Source organism: Strongylocentrotus purpuratus, unplaced genomic scaffold, assembly GCF_000002235.5.
Source record: "Strongylocentrotus purpuratus isolate Spur 01 unplaced genomic scaffold, Spur_5.0 spur5_scaffold_14, whole genome shotgun sequence".
In the NCBI taxonomy this organism is placed as follows: Eukaryota; Metazoa; Echinodermata; class Echinoidea; order Camarodonta; family Strongylocentrotidae; genus Strongylocentrotus; species Strongylocentrotus purpuratus.
This window is the reverse complement of record NW_022145599.1, coordinates 17,587,987-17,614,320: the sequence shown is the minus strand read 5'-3', so window position 1 is coordinate 17,614,320 and position 26,334 is coordinate 17,587,987. Positions and strand designations below refer to the sequence as shown.

General features: G+C 38.2%; 1 protein-coding gene across 2 annotated transcripts in view; it reads right to left on the bottom strand.

Moving 5' to 3' along the window:
• LOC576509 (netrin-1) overlaps window positions 1-25,115 on the bottom strand; it is a 33,031-nt gene extending 7,916 nt beyond the window's left edge. The window contains exons 1-4 of one of the 2 annotated variants that reach the window (XM_030984342.1): window positions 24,931-25,115; window positions 10,984-11,133; window positions 9,347-9,355; window positions 3,867-3,935 (exon numbers count right to left, since the gene is read on the bottom strand). In XM_030984342.1, the coding sequence (XP_030840202.1) occupies window positions 3,867-3,935; window positions 9,347-9,355; window positions 10,984-11,133; window positions 24,931-25,078 (376 nt within the window). In that variant the 5' untranslated portion in view covers window positions 25,079-25,115. The remainder of the gene's footprint in view (window positions 1-3,866; window positions 3,936-9,346; window positions 9,356-10,983; window positions 11,134-24,930) is intronic. The other variant, XM_030984343.1, reaches the window with a different exon arrangement.
• Between the last annotated feature and the right edge of the window lie 1,219 nt (window positions 25,116-26,334).

Genomic DNA, 26,334 nt, shown 5'->3' with positions numbered 1-26,334 from the left:
ACGGATAGATACCATCCGCGTAGCCAGGGGGGCGGTGGGGGCGGTCGCCCCCCCAAAACGCCGGCCAAAAAAAAAAAAGAGAGAGAAAGAGAAGGAAAAAAAGAAAGAGGACGTAGGAAGAAAAAGGGAAAAGGAGTCGAGAACGGTACAATGAATCGTCAAAGCTTCCGCGCTTCGCGCGGGAAGGGGGAAACTGAGTTCAAATTAAGAAATATGAGTCGGGAAAGGTACAACGAATCGTCTTCTTTCTCTAATAATTTAATGAAACGTCAAAGCTTCGCGCGAGAGGGGGGGGGGGGGAAACAGAATTCAGACAAGGATTAAGAGTCGAGAAAGGTACAACGAATCGTCTTCTTTCTCTAATAATTTAATGAAACGTCAAAGCTTCGCGTGAGAGAGGGGAGGGACTGAATACAGATAAGGATTAAGAGTCGAGAGAGGTACAACGACTCGTCTTCTTTCTCTAATAATTTAATGAAATGTCAAAGCTTCGCGCGAGAGAGGGGAGGGACTGAATTCAGACAAGGATTATGAGTCGAGAAAGGTACAACGAATCGTCTTCTTTCAAAGCTTCCGCGCTTCGCGCGGGGAAACTCCCCCCTCCCTGCACCCACCTCCCTAGGGAGCGCGCTTCGCGCGCTCTTTTAAGTGATTCGCACGCTTCGCGTGCTCACTACCGCCCCCCTAAAATGAAATCCTGGCTATGATAGATACTTATACATGCCGATGGACATACAAGTAGAAAGACAGGTAGATAGTTAGAAAGATAGATAGATAAAAAGACAGACAGATATTTAGAGAAAAAGAGAAAAAAGGCGAGAGAGAAAGAGAGAGAGAGAGAGAGATAAAAAAAGATAGAAAATAGAAAGAGAGTGACGTTGTGAAATGGAAGAAATTAGTGTATTTCCGTGAAATTTTCATTAACCTTCAAAATCTGTGGCAATGCCAACAAATTAATAATCATGGATTTCCGACAAAAGCTGAAAATATTCGGGGTGCGTGGACGAGGGCCAATTAAATGGAGCCTCTTGACGAATCGAATACGACCGTATTGTCCTGATGAATGTTCTTACTTTACAGGGATGGGATAAAAACATGTCGACATTTTAACAAAAAAGGCTTAGGATTTCTGTGAAAGACCCAAACCCCCTCAACACTTCTCATCCAATTTCTTTGCTTGGTTCCAAACTGATTCTGTCAAGACAACCAATTACCAAATACCACTTATTTTGATATAAGAACAAGATAATGTAACTGAGACGAAAGACCCGAAGATTATGATGATAATTAATGAAATGAACAAACTGATTTTTAAGAAAATTGCTTGATTCAATTATTATTAAATTATTTAAAGGAATACATGCATCACACATGGGGATCAGTTAAAGGCGATTGAAAAAGAATATAGAAAATATCGAAGGGATCAATCCCTAGATGTTGTATATATATTTATGTATAGGCCTATACGTATAAATATAAATATATATACCGTTTCATTCTATTAAGGTTCTAAACGTTTCTCAGAATGTAAAGTGAAATATTTTGGGCAGTGGAAAATGTTTCTCGCATTATGAAAGTACACAACCTGTTGGTCTCTTTAGTAGCTTTACCGAAACTCTTTTCTTCTTTGCGTTATTAAAGATAGCATCTCAAATTTTTCTTTGGGAAGCCCCATATCTCATTTCTGACACGACTCGTGTGAAGGGGTCAGCAAAGAGGTCGCTGCAAATTGGTTGGACTGGCGACCCTCTGCCGCATCCCTCAACCAGCCAAGCCAAGTTCAGTCCCACATGTAAACTATTTTGTTGTAAGTTTTTATAACAACGGGTCGACAGCCGTCGGCCATGTTTGTTCGACATCGGCAATGCACGATCCGCTGTTAGCGCCTCCGTCTATCTCTCCCACTCGGTGGAAAATCTTGGAAAGTCAATAAATCAATTTCTGCCCTCCTTTAAACGCGATTTGATCGCTCCCTCTCGATAAAACCTTCTGTTCCTCGCTAGTTTTCGACGATACTGAGGTCGAGCGTCGCCCTCACTGTTTCGTCGTCGTTGTGTGTTTATTGACATTGACTGGAAGCACAGACATGAGAGGTGAATGGACGCGCCAATGGAATGCCAAGTGTTAGATGGAGAGCATCCAAATAAATAAGAAAATATATTATTTTTCCATGATTATTTATTTTTATTCGCAAGGAGAGAATATCGTAGTTCATCTAGGAATGTGGGCTTTATTTCTAGTAAGCTGCCAATGCTACCATGCACTCTTACAACAGACAGACAGACATATATATATATATATATATATATATATATATATATATATATATATATATATATATAAGGAGAGAGAGAGAGAGAGAGAGAGAGAGAGAGAGAGAGAGAGAGAGAGAGAGAGAGAGTGGTTGACTCACACGAAATATAATATGAATAAAGATCGAAAGAGAATAGTGAGAAAAGATTTTACAAAAAAAAAAACAGGCGGCCTTTAACAAACGCAGTAAAATATTGTTTTAAAAAATAGATTAACGAAAGATATGGAAAATAAGTCAAATGGAAAAAAAGATAGAAAGAGAAGGTTCAGAAACAGACCGAAAAAAAGAAGATTTTAAGGCTTGGAACTATAGGATGCAAAATAACAATACGCAACACGGCAGGTCATTGGAGCGATTAGAACTGTCCTTTTTGGAGAAGATAACTGATATCTAACTTTTCAATCGAGCCCAGCTCTATACGTACACCAGTTAGAATAGCGAATAGCTTTTAGCGGAGGTAATCGAAGGAATGCCAACCGAAGGCAGATTGGACAGAAATAATTAATGTCGTGATCCAGGAACTTGCAAGATGTTTAGACTTGTGTTGTTCCGGCCCATCTATCACTTACAACATCTCTGTAATCCATTCTAATTCTTCTACCAATAAAATCCTGGAGTAACTTTCGAAAACCAGGAAACGTTCTCACGTTACAAGATCACGTCTATAGACTCTGTATTTGTTTATCACTAGAAAACATACACCGCTGAAAAGAAGGCTCTAAGAATCTTCAATGGTCTTCTTGAAAACTGCAGTTTCACAAAAACCCTTCGCTTTGTTGAAACACTTGCAAATCGCAAAAAGAAGTTCCCCTCGTTTGTTAGTCATGGAGTTTTGTTATCTCTAGTTTCGGGCAAGAATCACGTTTTCGTGTCTTTTGCTAGTAAATATTGATGGCACGTCCCTTCCCGCTTAATATCGGTAATGGCCCCAAACTTCCTCAGTCTATTGATATTTCGAGTGGGCTATTAGCATAATATAAAGGGACCCGTGTGAAAAGTATAGTGCAGATACTTCATCATGTTCATGTCTATGAGAATAATTTGAAATCTGCGACGCGATATAAAGTCTGGCTCGCTTTATAGAAACATAGAAACCAAATCAGAATGATCTCATTAGATTTGTCATATTGCTATTACTAATATTTCGTCTATCATTTCATTGACAACAGTTATTGATACCAATTTCCATTATGATATATAAACATGCTGAAGTCAATCGGAATGTATTGTACAGTATAATCGCATTCAGTAGAAAGTGTTGAAGAAAATATTTTGTTGGTCTAATTAATATGATTAAGGCTCTTTTAATCCACTTAATGTAGTCTGAACATGATCGCATAGACTTTCAAGAAATCAACTCAAGGGTAATTTCATTATACCATTTCTGACATTTACTCTGTATTTTGTCGATTTCAAATATAAATAGACAGTATACTAATTAGCTTGGAGCTCGTTGTACATTTTAAAGGAATAAGTGAGGTTGGTTCAAGGTGTTGAAACCTCTGTGGATGAGGCATTGTATCATTTATAATATGGAGGGGAGGTTGCCTACCTGTGGTTTGTGAACTTGCAGCAGCTTCGTCTCGCTGTTCTTGAGGTTGGCTCGTGATTCGAGGATGTTCTGTAAACGATAATAAGAAGAGAAAAAAAATGAAAATACATAACACCGTTACCAATGTCAGAATTGCTGGTAGTGATACAGAGAGAATGAGGTAAAAAAAAAAAAAAGAGAGAGGGGAGGGGAGGGAGGAAGAGAGAGAGAGAGAGAGAGAGAGAGAGAGAGAGGGGGAGGGGGAGGGGAGGGGGAGGGGGGGGGGGCGGTGTACAATTGTCCGAAATGATTATGACACGGTCAAATGCAAGAAATAACAAGGTCAGTGATTGAAATGAACGGATAATGATATCTATATTTTCATCGCCAAAAGTTAATTTGCAAAAGAGTTAATAAAAGTAAAATTCAAACAAACGATAATATCAACAACAACAACAAAAACATCAACACCAACAACAACCACAACCACAACAGCAACAACAATTACAACAACCACCACGAACTCTGTCGGAATCTGGAGAAGCTGAACTATTTCGATAGGTGCTCATAAGGAGCATTGTATGCAACCTGCTATAGGGCGTAGGGTACATGAACTGGCGCCAATCCAACAAATAGGGGTGCTTCGGCCCCTGGAGCCGCTTTATTTATCCCAAGCCTTTATCCAAAAAAGGGGTTTTCAGAAGGGATTCCATAGCCAAGTGTTTAGTTAACTGTGTAGCCGACTTTATTACTGTATTAACGAACACGGTCAATGGGCAATTTGGATCAATTTTCGTTAAACTTAAATTAGACTTGGCTCTCGTGTTTAGTAATTTTATGCAATCCTTTTCAAGAAGTTGTTTTTCCGAGGTCTCTTTTTATTCATGGGGCCCTGATTTTTCTTTTTGTTTGATATACTTGCCCCTAGCCTCTTTTTTGAATATTCATCATCGACCAAAACGCAATTCGATACATGCCGACAAGGTAACAAAAAGCTAGGGGCTTTAATTAAAACTTAACCAGGAAACCGTTACAAGATATATGTTCATGAGAACTCCATGGAATTCATTGTAAAATGATCGGGATATATTTTTGCTGTAATTATATAATCATCAACTCTTATAAAATGTGAATACCGAATAAATTTTCAAAGTAAATGCTAACCGTGTAAACCCCCAGAAACCTGCTGTGTTATTGCGAGAACGACATTTAAAATGATCTCGTCTATATTCACAAATCCAGAGACTTGTCTCAAGGCTAGATTGATTTCACAAGAGTCATGATAGTCGAGTCGGGTCAGGCAAAGCTATGGTAGTGTTAGTGCAGTATACGACCAGGGTATTCCAGGCTTACAAAGGCAATTCGACAGTCCGAGCCTGCAAACTTTGTATATATATTTGTCCGATTCTCCTTTACATATACGGAGGCCAAAATTGTAAACCGGGTGACAAACTATACACTACCATGCTACCGATAAACATCACCCCGAATTTAATGTTCTTTCTACATTTTCAATCAAAATGCAATTAAGATGTTTATCGGGAATGCTTTCACGGGCCACAATCGCTCTCCAATGGACAAAATACCGGGTGCCGGGAGACCCCGCAAAAACTCGATTACATTTTTGCAACATTGGAATGTTACCTTTTGAAAGATAATTGTGACCTTTCATCTTTTGAAAGAGTTGTTTCTCCCCTCTCTTTCTTCCCTACTCTGCCGTCTTTCTTTCCTCTTCACCTCACTTTCTTTTGGTCTCCTCTCTCTTGTTACCCCTACAGACATTTCTCTTTGCCACCGGGTTCATTCTGCCTATGTACAAGGGCGGAGCTATGGTTGTCAGGAAAAAGGGAGGGTTGGTGAACTGATACATGTGTATGTGAAAACGATGAAATTCCATGATCTCAGGGTAGCGTGTAGGCCTACATTTAACCTTTTATGTTAAGTTAAACAAAAGAAGAAACGGGGTGGAACTTATTTTCACAATTTGAATCATCGATGTGTCCATCATGTTCCCTTTTCAGTAACTTTAAATTGTTATTTATCTGAGCATATTACGTTCTTTTGAGTTTCTCATCGCTCTCGCCCCCCTCTAACTTTATTTCCTCAATTGTATACATTTAAATTATCTTTCTATTTCTCTCTGGTCTCTCCTTGCACCCTCACTCCCTTCTCTTTACTCCCTCCGTGCCCCAGCTCCCTCCCCTATCTTGAGTCCCCTTCCTCCATTCATTTTCCTCCCTTCCCCATCGACCCCCTCACATACTCTTTCCCTAGACCCTTTTTCCTTTTCCAATTCACTCCTTGCTCCTCATGCCGTCTCCCTCTCTTTCTTACCTTTCCTCTTTCTCTATTTCACACTTTCTTCCCCACTCACTCTACCTCCCTTCTTCCTCCTCCCTCTCTCTCTGTCTTTCCCTCTCTCCATCCTCCTACGACCCACTGGACAGAGAATAGACTCTGACATATGCGCTGAATCTGGGGACACATTTTCAATATTTATAAGAAGCCTTCGCAATAAGAACCTTGGGGCGCTGCTTTCTTACTTCTTTGTGTCTCACAAAAGATAGATCTGTTTTCTCGCAGGATGACGTTTTATACCGGAGAAAATAAGCCGACGACAAGAATGAGAAAACCTCTTGCATTTACCTGCATGAGTTACAACCTGTATTAGAAGTACCACTGTGAAAAAAAAATAGCAAGAAAGAAAAGGGCATATCGAGACTTTCTCCCTGCAAACTATGTGTGCATGCCATAGGTCTATTTCTGGACGGGTGTGCACTAAAAATGGCTGAAGTCGTAATTTATGGAGCTTGTATTCGACACTCTGTTGTCTGAAAATCCAACACCACTTTCAATTCGGAAAGAAGGTGTCAAATGAAGAGAGATTATTTAGTGGTTGTATCGAAAGGGAGTTAGAATCAGAAACCGCGAAATCATACAATTTTTATTAGAACTAAATTGGACATAGGGATAGAGGGGGTGGGGGAAGCGGTCGTCTGTTGTAAAATGTTGCATTTACTCTGTACAAGAAATGGACAGTGACGAAGTTGGTGACTATGTTTCAGTTTAAAGTTGCCATAACATTTCTTCAACTCTTTAAAACTTAACTTAATCAATTATATTTTGCCCCTTGACAAAGTATCGAAATTCGAACCAAGCCTGATAGAGAATATTAATATGCAGGTCATTTTTGATTATCAAATGCGATTCCTACTGACTCAATTCGTATGCATTTACACTAATTTTCAATACTACTGAGAAGGTCTAAGGGCCAACCTAATTTTAGCTCAACACAATACTGCTTCCTGCCCATCTCTAAAGAGCAACGATTACCTAATGGGCGATGAAATGGCACTACATTTATAATCTAAAGTAACCATTGAAATAAATGACACTAAACCATACAATTACAAACCCATCAGAATCTTTCAGGATTAACATGCATCGCAAATGTTCTGCACTTATTTTAAATGATAATCTTTTGCAGAAGCCTTTGGACAGAGGCATGTCTGTTATGGTTAACAAAAATAAAAACTCTGTAAATATCTGTCAATAAAGAGTTGAACGATTTCGCATTCAGACCAATCTTAGACCCATAATAGCATTAAACGGCCCAAACATTTAGGGATAGTGCTAGCCAAATGGATCCATTTATTGCTCTTTTTAAATAAATCTTTAAGTCTCTCGGATTTCTCACCTCTTCCCTTATCCTCCTTTTCATCCCTTCTCTGATCCATCCCCTTTTTTCTATTCTTTATTTCCGTAACGGTTCATGAAGAACGAGGTAAAAGAGAGAGAAAAATAGCCATGCTAATGCTTGAATAAATACGACGCATTTTAGCTGTCTCCTATCGATGTTAAACCGTCTCTTTCAACACCTGCCTAAGGTTCACGTTACCTTAAAAGATTGCCGCTATACAACTACCCCCAAATGGCTGGTACCCTTTCAGTTCTTTCTTATTTCCATTTAAACCCTTTGTATTCCCTTTTTCCTCATCTTAATTCTTGGAGGTGTCGAATCTTTCAGTGCGAGTACGGAGAGATTAGCATCGGTGGCAGCGGTGGGACCCGGGAGAGGGAGGACGGATGGGAAATTGGAGCACCGATCATTGTCGGTCGAGACTAAATATGACACTGCATGATACATGTCTGAGGTTGTCCTATCGCTTGTATCTAGTAAGCACACCTTGATACGATGGCATTCTAAATGTGATACCACCGTTTTGAAACTTTGGGCCAGCGTTTTGAAAAGTTTCGCCATGCAAGGGCAGAGCCCGCAATATAAGTTTTGTGCGCGGTAGAATAGTCACTGACAAATTTGTAAACATATATATCTTTCGAACTCTATACAGATAGGAGGTAACGCCCTTATGGCTTTAGCATATCGATAAAAGGCACTGCAACACTTATCAAGTTATCATGCTTATGGAAGGTAACAGACAATATGACGTAATGAAGAGGAAGGATGGAGATAGAGAGAGATTGAGAAAGAACTGAATAATACTCTGGTGTGTGGACCTGCCTTTGAAAGAACAGCTGAGAGAGAGAGAGAGAGAGAGAGAGAGAGCAATCATCAAATTTTAAGTCTTACAGACCACATTTTTGTTTTCGTGTTACAACTGAAGGGCGTTCTCTGAAAATTACTCTGCTGCTGGCGGAATGATTATTTTCTTCAGAGAACATCTTTTCCCCTCGATTGACAGTCAATTCATACTCAAACAGTCAACTCACTCAAGCAAAGAATACACCAATCACGTCCGAATTGTACAGCATCATTCATCCATTCAATAGATCAGCCATCCATTCACTAAACCAATCAATCATTACTAAACGAATGTAAATCAAGAACCACATAACTGAAAAACACTTAAGTGGCAACTCACCTTACCAGAATTGAATCAACAATACAAATCACATGGCAAAGACTTTCGAAAACTCATCCAAAGGTATTTTAAATAATAATAATAATAATAATAATTATAGGCATTTCTATAGCGCCGTCTATCTAGAAATTCTTTTCCGAGGCGCATTAATGATCACCCTGGCTTTAGCCTAGATGCAATTACAGCGCTCCAGCATTTCAAAGAATTAGTTCCTGCCAGGTACCCATTTACCTCACCTGGGTCGAGTGTGGCAAATGAAGATTAATTCCTTGCCAAAGGAATTTAGTGCCGTATCGGGGATCGAACCACGTCCTTTGAATTTCAAGTCAAGTGCTTAAACCACTCGACTACGACACTTCTAAATATCCACGTGCAAGGTCGTATATGGGACCTTTTGAAATGTGCGGACAATACAAAAATGTATTGCACAATCCGAACATGATTTCTTCTTATATTTCAACAAAAGTAGGATGTAGGAATAGCTCTCAGGTTGATTTCCCGAAAGTCTTTACGATTGGGTTAGAATAAAATTTAGATAAATTAAAAATAAAACCAGCTACTTCTCATGAAGTTGTGGATGAAAATTTAACATGAGTGCAAGTGCAAGATGATAATTACCTTTGATCCCTATAACACGAACCGAGACCCATGAGTGATGATGATTTGGATGAAGATGATGATGATGATGATGATCAATGCATGGGAGATGAAAGAAGATAAAATAATCAACGGTCATGAAATCAAATAAATTAATAAAAGAGGAAAATTAAAATCCTAAAATTAGTCGCACCTGCAAACCAACCAGAGTGTGAATGAGGTTGTAAGGGAATGAAAGTCAAAACCAAATATTAACAACAAAAATGATAATGGCATGAAACTAAAAGTGCAGTGAGGTGGAAATAGGAGCAGTGCAGTGTTTTTCTTTCAATAATGATAACAATAATAATAACAATAATAATAATAATAATAATAATAATGATAATGATAAAAAAAGTAACAATATTAATTCATTATGATCTTTTTTTAATGAATAACGAAAAAGCAATCATGACGGTCCAATTAACACACCAAAGATTCTTAATGTCTTTATCTTTCCATCTATCTATCTTGTTTAAGTTATAGCAGGATAAAATCCTCAGCCTATTGAGACTTTCAAATAATTACAGACCAAAACTTTTAGTTCTGATACCATGGATACACGTCATTAAACATATTACGTTATTATCCAGGATCATAGTTCAGAGATAATGTCACATAAATTTTGTAGTAATTCGCATTCAAAATCCATATCCCATCTTATAAAGTAATTTTATAATACTAAATCTTAACAGGGAGGTGACACTCTCTGATCTTAACAACTGAGTTAACATTTGAGTAAAGTATCGGCGTTCACGCTCTTTTCAATCTTTTATACATTTCAAATGAAAACCAGAACTTTTTTAAATGGCGTAGTTCACGTTGTAATTTAATACATAACCCCAAGCCAGCTTTATTTCAGAGCAGTAAATGATTAGATATATCATTACCAGTAGGAATGTTATCGTTATAAATTAATATTAATGAAACATGAACCCATGTTAGAGGTCTCCATTTTCCAAAGCATTTTTGTAAGATCTTTTGAAATGTCCGGTGACATAACTTCAAAATTTTATTTTTGTTACATTTAATAGAAGCAAACTCATAAATCAAAAAAGTTTTATTTAAATGCATCAATTAAACATGCCATAGGAAACAAGTGCAAGTAATGATCAGTGTAATGATTACTGACTGTGCAGATGTATGAAATGGACTGTTGAGTTTCTCGAAAAGATCATCCTTGAGAAATGAGGATGAAATGAGGTCCTTTTTTCTCTTCAGTCGGATAAACAAAATAAGCAATGGATGAAATGCAGGGACAATTCATGGCCCGCAACACAATCTTAAATATATTCCATTGCTTTTGACACATATTAGAATGAAACCGTTTAGAAAATATGCTTCGAAGATTTTTTTATCTTCATCTCCTTTTTTTGTTTTATTCTTAATAAACAATTATGGGCTTTATTTACAAATCCAACAATCATGGTGGTTTTTACGAATAAAAAGCGCCAAATTGTTTGTTCTCAACCGAGGTATATTTTCGAGAAACCAGATAGGATGTCACCTGAACACGTCTGATGCGCTTAAATTTCAACTCTAAACAATGTCACCCTTTAGATACATGCGCACCACTTTAAGAATTGGCGCCACTTTCGAGGCGCCATTTCTGTACTCACTTATACACGGTGCAACGGGAGAGCGGCTCTGCTGGTAACCCAACGAACACCTGTTGCATGTCAGACCGGTCACGCCATCCTTGCAAGGACACTGGCCGGTGGTCTGGTTGCAGATGCTGCCCAGGGACCCGATGGGGTGGCAGTCGCAAGCTGTATAGGGGCAGGAGATAAATTGAAGTGTTATTAATAGATCATTGATATTCATGTTGTGCGTGCAAGTAAAATGGATTTGATATTTAAAATCAAGACTCTAAATCAAAATCGACAAAAAAAAGGATAGACCGCTTGTTGTATTTACTTAAATCATCCGTGCAGGTTTTATAATTTAATTAAATATTTTCACACACCATGCTACGATTACACAAACGACTAGTAATTATTGAACCACAGAACGATGTCGACAAAGGATGCTGACAAACTATACGAAAGATACGAATACCAGTTTTTACAATTCACTTCATTAAATCATATCATATAAGATTGCAAAGTTACAATGTCTGACGAAATAAAATGAAACCAATAAAAGAAAACACTTAAGACATTGTCGTGCTGGAAAAAGATCAAACTGTGAGATAGAAAAACGACATGGAACAATGATGCAAGATAAAGGTAGTTAAAACTTCACATCTGATTTGGTTCTCCAAGCTGTTAGAGTGAATGGGAAGGGTTAGATTAATGTTAAATGAATAAAGGTCAATTTACGGAGAAAATAAAAGACACACACACACACACACACACACAAAACTCCATGCAAGTAAGGTTGTAGAGAAAGATATTACAGAGGTAGACAAATAGGTAACATGAACAAATGAAACGTCATCTTTGAACAAATGTTACATATCAAGCAGTATAAAATGTAATGACAGCATGCCTGTAGAGCTGCTGTGCAAAATGGTATACGTCTACAACACTTATTCATGCTCATCCAACATGTTTATCCTCAAACATCCTAAAATCTAATAATATTTTACACCTGTGCAGACAAGAAAACACGACGACGACATTAAGATAAAACCGGTGAGGGGTACTGGAATCAACTGAATCTCTAAAGGGGGACGGGGACACCAAAACTCCATGTCAAGGGGTGGTGGAGGGGGGCTTATCAGTTGGTGGAGGGGGGCAGATCGTCACCTTGAGAAGCATCAGAGAGCAGACTCGGGAAAGTTGTCAAGTCTTCGGGTGCATCGGAGATAGCTTTAAGCGTGAAAGAGAGCCGTGTGAAGCACGTGAAAATATATACAATAATTTATTTTTTAGAGGGATACATTTGCCAAATGCCATGGTCAACAAAGGTCATTTTTAATCTACCTGTATATTGGGTGATTGCGCTTTATTAGTTGGTTGGTTTTTTAAACCTAACTGCTAAGAAAGCATAAATGCTTGTTAATAAGCAACCAGTGTAAATTATCTTCAAAATGAGTTTGTAATGAATATTACAACTGTCTAGGTTCATCATGAATTCTGCTTCCCTTATTAAAAAGTCCTTTATTGACCTCTATGGCATATGGAAATATCCCTTTAGAAAGCGGTGCGAACAATATACATAATAAATAACAAAGAATTGCGTGAAATTTTACAAGAATGAGTGAGTGATATAAAGGATTCCAGAGTGAATAGCATAGTGAAGTAGCAATAGCTTGTAAATAAAACGATATTGCAAAGCTACACTTGAGTATTATGCTTTTTCTTTATATAATGTGGCAAACTGTAGCATAGACATTTTGTTAACACGTTATTGATATCTAACAAGCAACATGTTTTTATAAATATTTTATGATAAGTTAAGCTGTTAAATATATATTTATATACACCAGGTTAAAATACGACCAATTAATGATTTGATGAAAACGTTTTGTTGATTTTTCGGTTGATAACCCGGTGTGACATATGAAAAATCAATAGGCTACAACATTTTAAAGCATAATTATCAGCAAGGAGAAACATCACTAAGTGATTAGAAACAATAGATCTCGGTAAGATTGAATATTTTTATTCTATTTCATATTCCATACAGTAAAAAAAAAGACTATAAAAAGCCATCAAACAGAATGCATAACATTAGCATCTAGGCCTATAAAATCAAATTCAATTACCAGACATATATTTTTATTAATTCCTTCAACGATTTCCAGAAAATGTCAGAGATTACTTGCATCTTTCAGGTCTCTAAACATTCTAAACATAGATAGACCCTAGAGCAGATAGAGAAATTTTAATGACAGTAATAGAAGGAATATGAGAGGGACGGAGTAAGAGAGACGGTGAGAGAGAGAGAGAGAGAGAAATAGAGAGAGAGAGAAAGAGAGAGAGAAAAAAGAAATAGATATAACGATATTCTACGTTTGATTTTTAAATGTGTGGCTGGTCTTTTCGATACAACAGTGGTGAAGGGCAAACGATTTGTGGATCGGAATTCATACACTGTGCATCTATCCAGGTAGAATGAATGGCGACCTTTTATAACATTTACAGGCAAAAAGATATTTTTGTGGAAAAAAGTTGATAGTTAAAAACCAACGAAAGAATTGACGGTAGATGGCGAGAAAAGAAAACATTCCAAAGGTGTTTAATCGCTTCACCCTCGGGCTATTGGTGAAGGGACAGACACTTTAAAAAGAAAAAAAGAAAGAAAGAAAAATAGAGCGACCGTTTTCGAAAGGGGGCTTTAAATAAGTACAATGTAACGTTGGCTCTAACGACCACATTTTAGAGGGTCGTGAGGAACTCTGTCTGTGTTTTGGATAGTCTCGGACATGTCATCTTGCATAGTCCACACCCCCCCCCCCGCCCCGAGTGGTATTGGCTATGAGGATCGTGGTGGTGGATAGGGGCTAAAGAATACCCCTCCAGCTCTGGTTTAGCCTAAATAGTGGTATGAAAAAAACCTCCCTTCAGGGGTCGTCTACAGGTCTCCGCACGAATACTATAATTGTGTGCATTTTTGTATGAGAGAATGTGGGGGAGGGATGGTCGGTCAGGGATGTACACTATAAAAGAGAAAGTCAATGGGGATCCGGTGCGATAGCAGGGTTTCTTGTCAAATATGTACGTTATGAAATTTATAAGCAATTTATGAAAAAAAGGACTCGTGTTCCGCAAAAAAAAAAGAAGAAAATTACACAACCCTTTCCTCCCGACAAAATGTTCGAATTTGAGTAGGGTATAACTTTACATCTTGTTTAGATATTCATCTCATTAACTTATATTAAAAGCCTATGAATAAATCAAACTACGTGGACATTGGTTTTAGTACTCTTCTCCATTGCGGTGTAAAATATGATGCAGTATATGCCTTTTGGCATAGTTCTCTCATCCTGTCTCTCTTTGTCAGTTTTTAGCTTTTTGAAAGGGTTCTTTTTTTTCTACATTACAAATCTGACTTTTCTTCATCATTTCAACGTTCAGTTTTCTTCTCTTCCATTTCTCTTCAAAAGTTTTTTTCTTCTGAGATCACACAACTCCCTCTAATAATTCGTCCTTGCGCTTGCTTTCCACCTATGTGAGCCTTCGCAGCTACCATAGGGCTAAGGTTAGCACCGCACGGCCGTGGTTCTTTTTGTCCGTATATTCAGTTACATTTTCAATGCGTACCTAATCGCCTTTTCTCACAGCTATTAGTTTCTAAAAGGAACCCATTTTTTTGTTATCACCCCAGTATCGTTCATTGCCCGGGGTAAGTTGGTTCAATTCTTTTCAATGAATTCAATTTCTCTCTATTTTGTGGCGAAAAAACGGAGACGGTTATCAACTGAGCAAATTGGTTTTGTACAAGCTAACAATGATGAAAGGTTGTTGAAAGGAGCATTACAGACCGGTACTTTGCTATCTTTGGGAAAGAAATTGGAAATAGAAGTTGAAAGATGTTACGTTCGTCTCTTGAAGATAACATGTACGTTTGTATCCATTAAAATCGAAGATCAGTCTATTCGAATGCTTTAAGTGCTGCCATCTTTTGAGTAAACACTAGGTGAAGAGCTAAGAATTAAACAAAGATTGCAATGAGATACAGTTGATGATTAAAACCATAGAAATACATCCATTTTAGATGGTAGCGCACTACTTATTAGTCAAGCACTTTAAAGTTTGATGCCGGTTGTAGGTGTTAATCCACCAATAATGATTATTTGAAGACACATTTACAGAGGAATTCATATTACTCAGCTAAAGTTATCTTTGATTGATGCTATTTGCTCCAGCAGTGTACGCTATTTCCATGACAAAAGGAATACATAGTCATGTGAGACACCACTTGACTCGTCCGATTCGTATTTAAATGTGTATACACCAAGTCTCTCTCAATGCAACCATCGTATTGTTTAGACGCGTCTGGGAGACAGTCTATGCGGGCCAAGGAATCGGCACTACCAAATGATTCCAGTCGAAATGCTATCTGAGATGTAAGCAAAACAGTGTCCGTTACCAACCAACAAGAGGGTCTCAGAATCTCGCTGGGACCCCTCCTGTACTTTTCAAGTTCACCAAGCTGTTAATCCGCTGAGTGATGCGAGCATTCCTCCGACGCTAAGACAATATTTGAATCTCGTTGGGTCGGAGTGAGAGAGAGGTCGAGGTGATGAGAAGATGAGGGGCGGAGGCGGGGGGGGGGGCATGGATGGGGGTATCCAGTCTCTTTTTTTGGTGTAGAATTTTAGAGGCCCCTCAGTCTTGATAGTTGAACAATTGAAGGTATAGTATATACCCACTTACTCCTTAAAACAAGTTATTTGTTAATCATAAGTGAGCAACTTGATGAGTCCACCAGAGCTCTCGGTGAGAGTCTTCTGCTTCAGTACATTTCGTAAAATCGAGTAAATCATAGAAATTATTGATTCATCTATTGTCATGAATGCTGATGCGGGATGTATCACGAAAGTGAATTCTCCATGACATACAGGGATGCAACACTTGACAAGTGTATTTTAATTCCTATACGTGAAAGTGAAACTGTGATTAAAATAACACACTTAGAAATTAATAAAGGTGCTATGGGGGTGCAGATTTGCATCCACCTACGTGTATTTGGCAGAGGATGCTGCTTTTGTAGCAGAATTGTACCTTTATTTCTTAGTGTGAATGATGTTTATTGGTGTTTGTTAATTGAATGAAATAGCCAGCATCAGTCTTCTTATCTTCATATCAAGCAGTGAGTTCGAAGCTGTCTCAAGTTCTAACCAAAAGTGCACTTCTGGTCGCAGAATGTGACAAGCGCGTGTCACAGTGGCAGGCTCGGGGATTTCTTAAATACGCGCGGTTAGCCGCACAACTTAAGGTCGCCAAAGGATATTTGAAGTAGGAGTCTATCAAGGAGTGAGGGGTGCAACGTAGGATGGGGGGGGGGGGGGGGGTAGGGCAACATTGATTCCATGGTTGTCTTAAGATTGGAAGAGTGAACAGTGAAGGGGCCATTGGCTGATGGTAGAATGTGGATTATCTTAGGGGAGATGGGAGGCCTCCTTTTGCGGTTCCAGAACTTTTTGCCATCTATCAGACAGTACTCTAGAATCCCTGCAAAACGGAACTAAGTGTCAAGAGTGCAATGAGTTATCAGACGAATTTGTCATCAAATGGAAGTGTCTCATCAACATTTAAAAGCATCCAAAGCCTTACGAATGGCAATATTGGTGCTCACGGGGACAGAGAAAGAGAGAGATAGAGAGAGAGAGAGAGAGAGAGAGAGAGAGAGAGAGAGAGAGAGAGAGAAAGAGAGAGAGAGAGAGAGAGAGAAAGGGAAGAAAATGGATAGCAATAATACCTAGTTTGCATAATTGTAAAAATGTCATGTATAATTTATTGACATGTAACAAATTGCGCGTTGTTTATCTAAAAACGAAGTGTCATTGAAGATGGATTTAATAATACAATTAATTGTTGGTAATGAAATCCTACAAAACCAATAGTCGGTGAACACACTTCGCATCTGTAATATCCCTTTTACTAAATACTAAGAAAAACCCACATGAATAATACGCGTATGAAATAACAAACATTCCAAATAACAAATATGTGTAAACAACAAAAATGCATCTGTCGAGTTATTAATGCATTGCTAAGAGTTACATGACGGCAATTTCCTGGGCTCAGCCTTGTCACAAAAAAATCTCACCGCAGGGTGGGTTTAAAGAAAAATTATTCTCCTCCATTTTCAAAGAAAGAATCTCATAAATAATTATTTTGCTACTCGATAGTTTTCCCTCGAGGCACCTAGCGAATAAGAGATCTCGGATTTTCATATTGAGTAGAAAAGAAGGAGAAATGATGAAAGAAAGAGTGGGAAACGGTTCGACGTGTTTGAGCAAATGTACTTTTATAGAAACCTAACAAGCGCTAAATGGCTGTGAGTTTGCTTTGAATCTTATCACCGATTTAAATCTCTTTCTATCTTTTTTCTCTCGCTATCATGGGCGCAAGAATGAGGCCCCCTATTTGTACTGTCACAGAAACCTCAAAGTTCTCGCACTTTTGTGCTGTATTTGTTGGGGCTATGACCCCGTAAATTGGCACGATTATGAATGATACAGTAAGGAGATTGGATACAAATCTTTTTATTTCTTTCGATATATTGCGATTCTATTATCATCCCCGCTTACAAAACATATTGGGTTAAGCATGTAAAAGTATGGCTGAATGGCCAGCGGTGTGATGTGAGAATACCCCGATCGGGAATTGCAGTATCCCGAAGGGACCTGAACAAACTTGTGGTTCTGCTAAAAATGAGGATATGTATTCAAGAATGATATGTGCCTTCCTTTGAAAGACCTTGTGAAACCCTCACCCGTAGTGCTAAAATATGATGTATCTGTATTCTGTACTAATGAATACGAAATCGTTTGTATGAAGCGAGATATGTCATATGTTTATATTTACATGTTGAATGGACGAGTATGTAGCAGTATGAAATGTCACTGAGAAATAGATTGGCTAATGAAAGAATGCCAAGGTAGACATGCTAGATATGCAAAATTTAAAAACTAATCCCGTAATGATAAATGCAGTATGACAATATAGTTTGCTTATTTTCACGAGCAAGTTATATTAGGGATTTATCCTTTTTAAGAGACTACATTTTGTCATTGATGTGCATTCCAACATACATATCCAGCATCTTATCTCCAGCCATCTCTTTTGACTAGGCAACATTTATTCTTTCTATTCTAAGGCTGAGGTATAAATCATTATCGTTTCAAACTTGTTATATTCACTCTACGTCTACCTTCTTTATGAATTCCTTATGTTTTAATTTGAATTTGCGCAATACAATTTCTTATCTTCAGTAAACAGTTAATGTATATGACGTATTGAACAACAACATCAAATTAAACCTATTTCCAGCAATTCCATCGAGGAAATTGCTTCCCTCAATATTAGATTATCAACGGGAAATATCAATGTCATTTTGATCTAACTGCACTACTGCAGTAATGTTTTTTTCATAATTTTTGTACAAACTTTTTACATACGTGTATTTGTGATACAGATATTAATTTGGTTATAGCGCTGAGAGAGTCCTATCAATGAGCTATCATTGAGATCGATACTGAAATCAATTTTCAAAGTTCGTTTTCTCTTATCTTGGTAAAAGGTATCATTATTAGATCTAGACTGTTTCATAATTTGTATCTGTATCTCATTGACAGGTGAAACGTATGTACAGTCTAAATGCCAGCATAATATGTACGCACATGACAATTTGCTCCCAAACGAATTGTAACTTCAGTTATCTCTAAGCTCCATTAACCAATATATCCCTAGAAGCTATGAAACTAAAGGAAGATTAAATTAAGCGATGATGTTACAGTCACACAACAGTCAAAGACGCTGCAGAATTTACGATGCACGCCTCATAACAAGCTGAAAAGAAAAAACCACACACGTGTATTTTGTTCTCTGTCTTAAGACCATATTTCGAGGAAAACAAAGATTTTCTGGGTCGATCTATGGTCATGAACCTCATGTTTGGTGAGGTCATGGAAGCTAAGGCAGGTGGGAATCCTTCAGGTTTCAATGATGCAAGATGTATTCCACGTGTTCCCCAACCAAATATGCTGTGTTGTACGATAAAGCTTTACGGAAAGGGCGAATTTACCTGTAAATCTGGATGTTTACCGATTTCAAGAACCCTGCTGCAATGGAGAGACTTGTACGACCGTCCGTCGACTTGCGAACTTTGTTCTTTATTCCCCTAACCCCTTAATCTCTTTGAAAGTGTATTTGAACGAAGCCAAAGCTTTTTCAATAGAAATTGCTAGTGGTTCTTTAAATTTCTTTTTCTTGTTTAAATATCAAATAATTTAGGGTATGGAGTAAAACGGGATTTCATTTTTTTTGGTAGAATGAAGATAAAGGGGGAGCTATTTTGTTACACCACGCCATTTCTTGATCATGCTTTATAATCCGGTTTATAATTACATGTACAGTGTATGAGAAAAAAGTGCTTCTTGACATGTCACTGTTTATAAAAGGTCTATTAGAATGTCTTCGCGTTCTTTAATACGGGTTCACCCCTTTCCCTGACAGTTTCAGCACACACTTAGGGGAAGATATGAGGACAGTCTATGATCCCCGATACACGGGGTAAACTCGCCTAGAGATGGAATCACTCTTTGCCGTGATTCACTACTTCTCGTTGTCTAATTTCCTTTATCATGTCTATCGTCTAGTCCGTCCAGAGCGAGTCAGACGTTTATTTTTGGCGGGAAAATGATATTGTGTTATTTTTTTTTTCTATCGAGGGTTAGGCCTTCTGGGGGCCTGTTGTAAATCCAAAGTTTGTACAGGCTTGTCCGTTCTCTCCCCTCGTTGCGGGAAATGACAATTTCTTGAGTTTCGAGATTCGTTATTGTTTGATAAGCCTGTGGCGTTTGACATGGATAACATATGTCAGACACAGTCTGGTAGTGTGTTATTTTTTCATGAAGGTAATGCATCCTCGATATTACACTTTCACGTTTCCTCGACATTTTCAAAAGTATCACTATTAAAGTTATCAGACTATATGGATTAAATCTAATGCAAAAGTAAAAAGAAAGTAATTTTTGTTTTGTTTTAAAGGATTGACAGAATGAGCAAGGGCGATTGTTATTGTTACAACATTCATTACTTACATGAAGAAATGTAAATGATATGAATGATATATACAATAAGATGTCGTGGTGGTATAGATATAATGTCTTTTATAAATTGACGATAGACGGTTATCGAGAGATAGAAAGAGAGAGAGTGAGAGAGAGAGAGAGAGAGAGTGCTTGAAGATGTAAATGGAAAGAGAAGAGGACGACGACATGGAAGAATGGGAGATAGAAAGAAAGATAGATAGATAGAGAGAGAGAGAGAGAGAGAGATGGAGAGACACATTTAGAGAGCAAGATAGGGGAAATAGGGACAGCAAATTATCGTTCAAGAACACAATGAAAAATGTCTTTGGCAGCACAGGGTGTTTAAAAAGGAAGAAACATAGAATTAGAAAATGAAAGGTGACAAGAACGTCTGTACGTATAGGTCACGGGCGTTATTCCAACAATGTCCAATTGTCATGAGGGTAATTTGAAGGCATCCTGAACAAGCCCTTTACCCCAATGCATCATTGAACACCATAATGAAAGCATGAACAGCTAAATGATTGAACATTAGTTTTTGTGGTCGACGTGACATTTGTCGGCTCGTGTCCGCAAAACGTGTCAATGAGTCTTGCAGATGGTTGGAGCTGAGTTTTTGAAAATGGCGAACAGCTCGACGTCTGAATGACCTATGATCGTGACCATGTGCCCTTTAAAGCAAGTCTCTACCACAAAACGCTCAAAGCAGACAGTCAATGAACATTCTCTATGAAACAATAACTAATGCATTTGCAATGCAGTGTGTAATCAGTCGTGTTCGTCACCGTCTCAGAATTACGGGATATTATCTCGACATTACTATAATTATTGACGAAATGACAATAAAATGTGACATAAATATGATTTCTAGTATTTGAGCGCGTTTCTTTTATTAATGTTATTATCTTTACGAATTTGAAGCTCGTATATTGAAGGAATAAGGTAGGAAAAAAAAAATCATTCGAATGATATTGTGTAACTGACTCTAGAAATGTCTAATAGACCAGATTTAGCCCTCTGGGATATTATGCTTCAGTTTATTCGTTTTCTTTTCTTGAAAGTGCCCCTAAACTGTTTATTTCTGGTGGCTTTTGCGGTCATATTGAGCTCATTTTGCTATTTTTCCATTTAAAGAAATACCCAAATAGACTGGTGATACCTGACAACATGGTTTAGATTTGCTTTCATGACTTTGAGGGACACGTCTCCCAGTCAGGGCGTCGCAAGACACTTTTGAACGAGGGCGTAGGACGGGGGGGGCGGTGTTCTCAGATCGAATTAGCTGAACAATAAGAAAAGCCGATCCAACGCTCTCTCTCCCAATGAATAAAAAAGTATCATCAATATTTTCGATTCGCAGATCAGGCTTAACAAATAATGAGATGGGAGGAGGGGGGGGGGTGTCACCTGGAATATCACCTGGAACCCCCCCCCCCACGACCTCTTGATCGTTTGGCAAGCCAAACGCCATGGACGCGACATGGCAGTCCCCTTGCATCACCATTGCCAAGAAGCCTGTCACTCTTAACATGTCAAGCTCAAGTCTGATGACTGGACCCGGCTCCTCAAACAATCGGGTTACTGATAATATTTGTCAATTAAACATGAGTGGAGGCACTTAGGGAAGGCATTGGACTTGAAGAGCATGGGTGTGAGCGACTGTTTGCTGTAGAGACGAGACGACGAGAAAAAAAACGATAAATTTTCTCGAAGGGGAGGGGGGGGGGGGGGGACTTTGTGCAAGCGGTGGAAAACCGGCTTGAGAAGGCTTGACTGCTGCATCAAAGAACACCAGTATTGGAATATATTTATAAAAAGCAAGGTGGGTGTTTCCAAAGTTATCATAATATCTAGAGCACCAAATAAAGGTGAGACGTATATGAACAGCTAAAATGGCGGTTAATTTTTTTTCACTCTTCTTCAAAATGGTGTTATATGCAACTATTTGCCCAATGACAATGCTGCATGACGCAACATGACTTCGAATGCAGTCGAGTGTCATGTCTATAAATATGAGGCAACATAATGCGAGTATGACTCTCTCTTTGAACAGCATGAAACAAAACAAATATTAATAATTTATAGACGTCAATTGACAGAGTGGAAGATAACAATAGATAGAGGGAAAGGCATGTTCGTTTTTCTTAATAAATATCAACGCGCATAAAATTACAGCAAAACAAATAATGAATCTCATGGGCGGTACATGATGTTGAGATGTGTGTGGCCGCCGACGAACATGGGACGGGGGAGGGGGAGGAGGGGAGGGCGGGGGGGGGGGGGGCTCCTAAATACCCAATTGAAAATAAAGTGGTGGGTGTGAACCGTGTGATCGATCGAATCAAGTGTTTATGTGAGACGAGACTGGTTGAGGCGTACCCTGAGGTAGCCTTCATCTCCATCCAACACAGCCAGAAGGTTACATGCCAATGATATAGAACAAACTTACGAAGAGTGCTACATACATCATGTACACCCACTCAAAGGCGCATTTAAAGAGAAGAATGATTTTTTGGTAGAGGGGTAAAATAATTTGTGAGCTATTTCATTATTTTGATGCCAGTTTCGGAGAAAGTCATAGTAGAAGTGTACCCTGACATGCATTGATTTTCAAACGCCCTCATATTTTAAATTTGACTGTCATTAGTTGAAAAGTATGGGTCAAACATTCATGCCACATATTAGTGTAGTCCCACAGGCAGATTTCTGTGTGCAGTACATGCGACTTTCAGCAATAATTTTTATCAATTTGATGATTCTGAAACCTCACATTTCTATTAACTTCAAAATCAACCTTTCCTACTTGCTTCCAGACAGGTTTTCACAATAATTTTAATCTCAGGAACAAAACTCGAATTCTTCTCTAACAAAAACCTTGATATGCAAGTCAAGTCGAAGTTAAGAAAGAAAATGAGAGCTTAAGTTATAAGAATATGTTGACTTTTCTTTATACCCATATACCCATAAGTCTGTTCAAATAATAGTTTGCATCGTAAGCTCAACATCCCCCGATAGAGAAACGAAAATATGGTCGTATTTATTTCCCAAATACCTCGTGGTTAACTCGGTTCCAGATAAAACAAAGTGAGAGTTATTCAATTCAGCGAACGGGAAAAGTATAATTTGGAAACCTTGGCTGAGAAAATTGGATCGAGAGTATATCTTATACGAGTAAATTAAACCTTTCGGCACGTCGGATGATGCAAAACAGTAGCCAGAAACAATGACCTTAATATCGGCTGAGGGGTGTGGACAGCGCAGTGACGTGACACAGATAGGAGAGAAAGGGAAAGAGAGAGAGAGAGAGAGAGAGAGAGAGAGAAAGATAGAAATAGGGTTTGGGGTAGGAGGGGGGGGGCGCTCTAGTATAGTGATAACCGTGAGTTAATAGAAAAGTGTGAAATGATCCTCAAGTTCAATGTCGTAAAATTGATCTCTTTTAGAACAAGATAAAAGTATCAATATTAAGGTCAACAACTATATTTTGAACGATCAAAAATTTGCATTCAGGGTAACACTCTCGCAAGGTATTTTTAATTTAGCTGTACGATATCATCTGATAGAGCGGTTACGATTAAAGAGGGAGACAGATTTATTTGGAAAAAAGAAAAACAATTGATGACAATTAGACAGAAAGTGTAGCTATACAAAAAAGGGGACGGCGAGTCAATATTTTATTAATGATAATTTGCATTTCTATAGAGTTGGAACGATATAGGGTTAAAGGAAAAGGGTGTAAGTGGGGAAGGGGAGGGGTTTCGTGACCTTTGCCTTTGAACAAAAATGTCGACGTCACGATAGTTCGAGCAGGAGTAAATTGTAACAGAGTCGAAATTCTGTCTTAAATAGACTTGAACCAGGCTTCTGTTCCAGTTTTCTTTAGACCGCAATATTTAAGTTGGAGGGTTTTTGGATTGGTTCTGTTTCGAATTGATGGTCTAACCTGATTTTTACCCCCTTGGCTCGTCTTTGTGTCAAGGTCGGAGATGCTTGAACTCTATTAACCCTCACCAAACTCATAAAGAATCCCCGGATCAGGGCTCGACAGCCAAGAAGGATGGTGCTTGTCACTTCTCAGTGGCGGCGGAGACGTGACAAGCTCATTTACCGCCGTGTTACACGGCCGCAATAGTGCAGCGGAGAATGGATACCATTCCTCCCATGTTTCGCTCTGTATTGACTGTATTGGCCATGTTGCAAGTGTAAATGGGCTTTGTATATTTACTGATGCGCCTGTATTGTGCACGACCGATGCCAAGTACGGACCATTGCCCGTGTTCATATTCATTCGTGGTCATAATTCAATAAAATGATAACGCTTCATTATTGAAGCGAAATAGTCTTGTTTAAAAAATGTTTTCGTCTACGGTAGATGTTGAATTACAATGTACATAAGATAAACATATAGGATTAAATAAATGTTAAATCTATTTGAGGAATGTTTGAAAGGTTTAATATAAAACAAGTCTCATGACGAATGTACCCCTCAATAGTAACAATTAAGTAGAAATTGAATAAAAAATCACGTATCCCATGTCGGAGTACTTGTTTCTAGGCAGCCACGCCTAGCAACCACTGTCCATGCCATTTTATGCCACACGAAAATGGGCCTATATAAGACAGTCTTTATTATGCGAAGGCAAATCCAACTTTGAATATCACGATAATAGTATCCGAAGTGTTATTTTGCAGTTCATGAACTAGTTTTATATTTTCTACGTCAAGCGTTTTTTTTTAATACCAATAGAACAGAGAGTGGAATCCGAGCATATTATTGCGCTGTGCAGAAATGTCTAACATCCTCAATGTTACAACGTACCTTTAAATATTTTTCAATTACTCAATTATATCTCACCTTTGCAAACTTTCCTGTGCGTGATAGGTTTAGACTGATCCCGGTAGTACCCCTCCTTGCAGTAGTGGCAGTACCTCCCGTCCGTGTTGTGGCGACACTTGAGGCAGACCCCACCGCTCTTTCTCCCCGAGAGTTTGTACAGCTCCATGTTAAACCGGCATTTGCGTGCGTGCAGGTTGCAGTTGCATGCTGTAAGAAGACAAAATGACAATTTATGAGTAAAATATAAGAAAATGATTAATTACGATGATCTCTTTGAAGTTTCGAGACTTTCGAGATTTCAATAGCCTTGTCCTACACCTCTTGAATTGTGCGAACATTGTAATGACGTGTTATATTATTTATGTAATCTTAACAGGACATCAGGTTTGATTTGGACTTGAGTTTATTTCTCCAAAGTCGTAAGTTTGTGATCGTGTTTAGTGCTCATTTTCGTCATGGAGTGACGCTGCTTGGGTTCTATTGTAATTTTGGCAGGCCCTATTTGAAATAGGACTATCCAATTACTTGTAAATTTGCTACATTGGTTTCCATAGAAATATACGTATTGTATATGTTTTGTCACAGTTCTCTTTTAAATATGAAATATGACGAGGTGATTATAAGAGACTGAAGTAAACAATCCCCGGGGCATCGCACTGACCACGGTTTAACCCAATTAATCCATTTGGTTCGACGAAACGGACTTAATTTAACCTAAAAAGAAAAACATTGATTAAATTTGACCATGTCTAATAATCCTTTGGGCTATTCTACCACGAAAAGTGGCATTGACCTGTTTAGGATTGCCCCAAAGTGTGTCAGCTTGTCAAAAATCTAGAATAACGTGCCAAGGCGATCCAAATATTTCAAAACCTATCAACACATGAATATGAAGCTGTGGGACTACAGGGATGACAAACATGGTCAAACGATTTTAATTTGATAGTTTACACTCTGGCATGCGCCTTCATTCTCGCCATTTAAATGTATCTTATATATTTTGTTAAACTACATATTGGTATATCTGATGATGAGTTACAGAATCATAAATAAGACGTGCCCTTAGAGTTGTGAGCTAAACATTTATCAACTTTAATGACGTGTTTCAGTGGGTACTATACGTGTTGATCATGATTATCTTTACATAATGCGATAATTCGCCAATAACTGTCACCACCATACAGGAAAATAAGAATAGTGTAATAATATTCACAACGATTCACACAATATTGTGTCAAAAGTTTGATGAAGGCCCATGTGTTATTCAAAATGAAAATTGATTCATCGAATTAAAACAAAATAAGTTAATTTGATTTGATTGCTTTGGATTTACAAATGTATGTATTCAAATGATGATGCCCGATTACGCGTTTGCCAGGAGACATAATCTAATTTCAACAATTTTAAATGGTTCCTGGAATA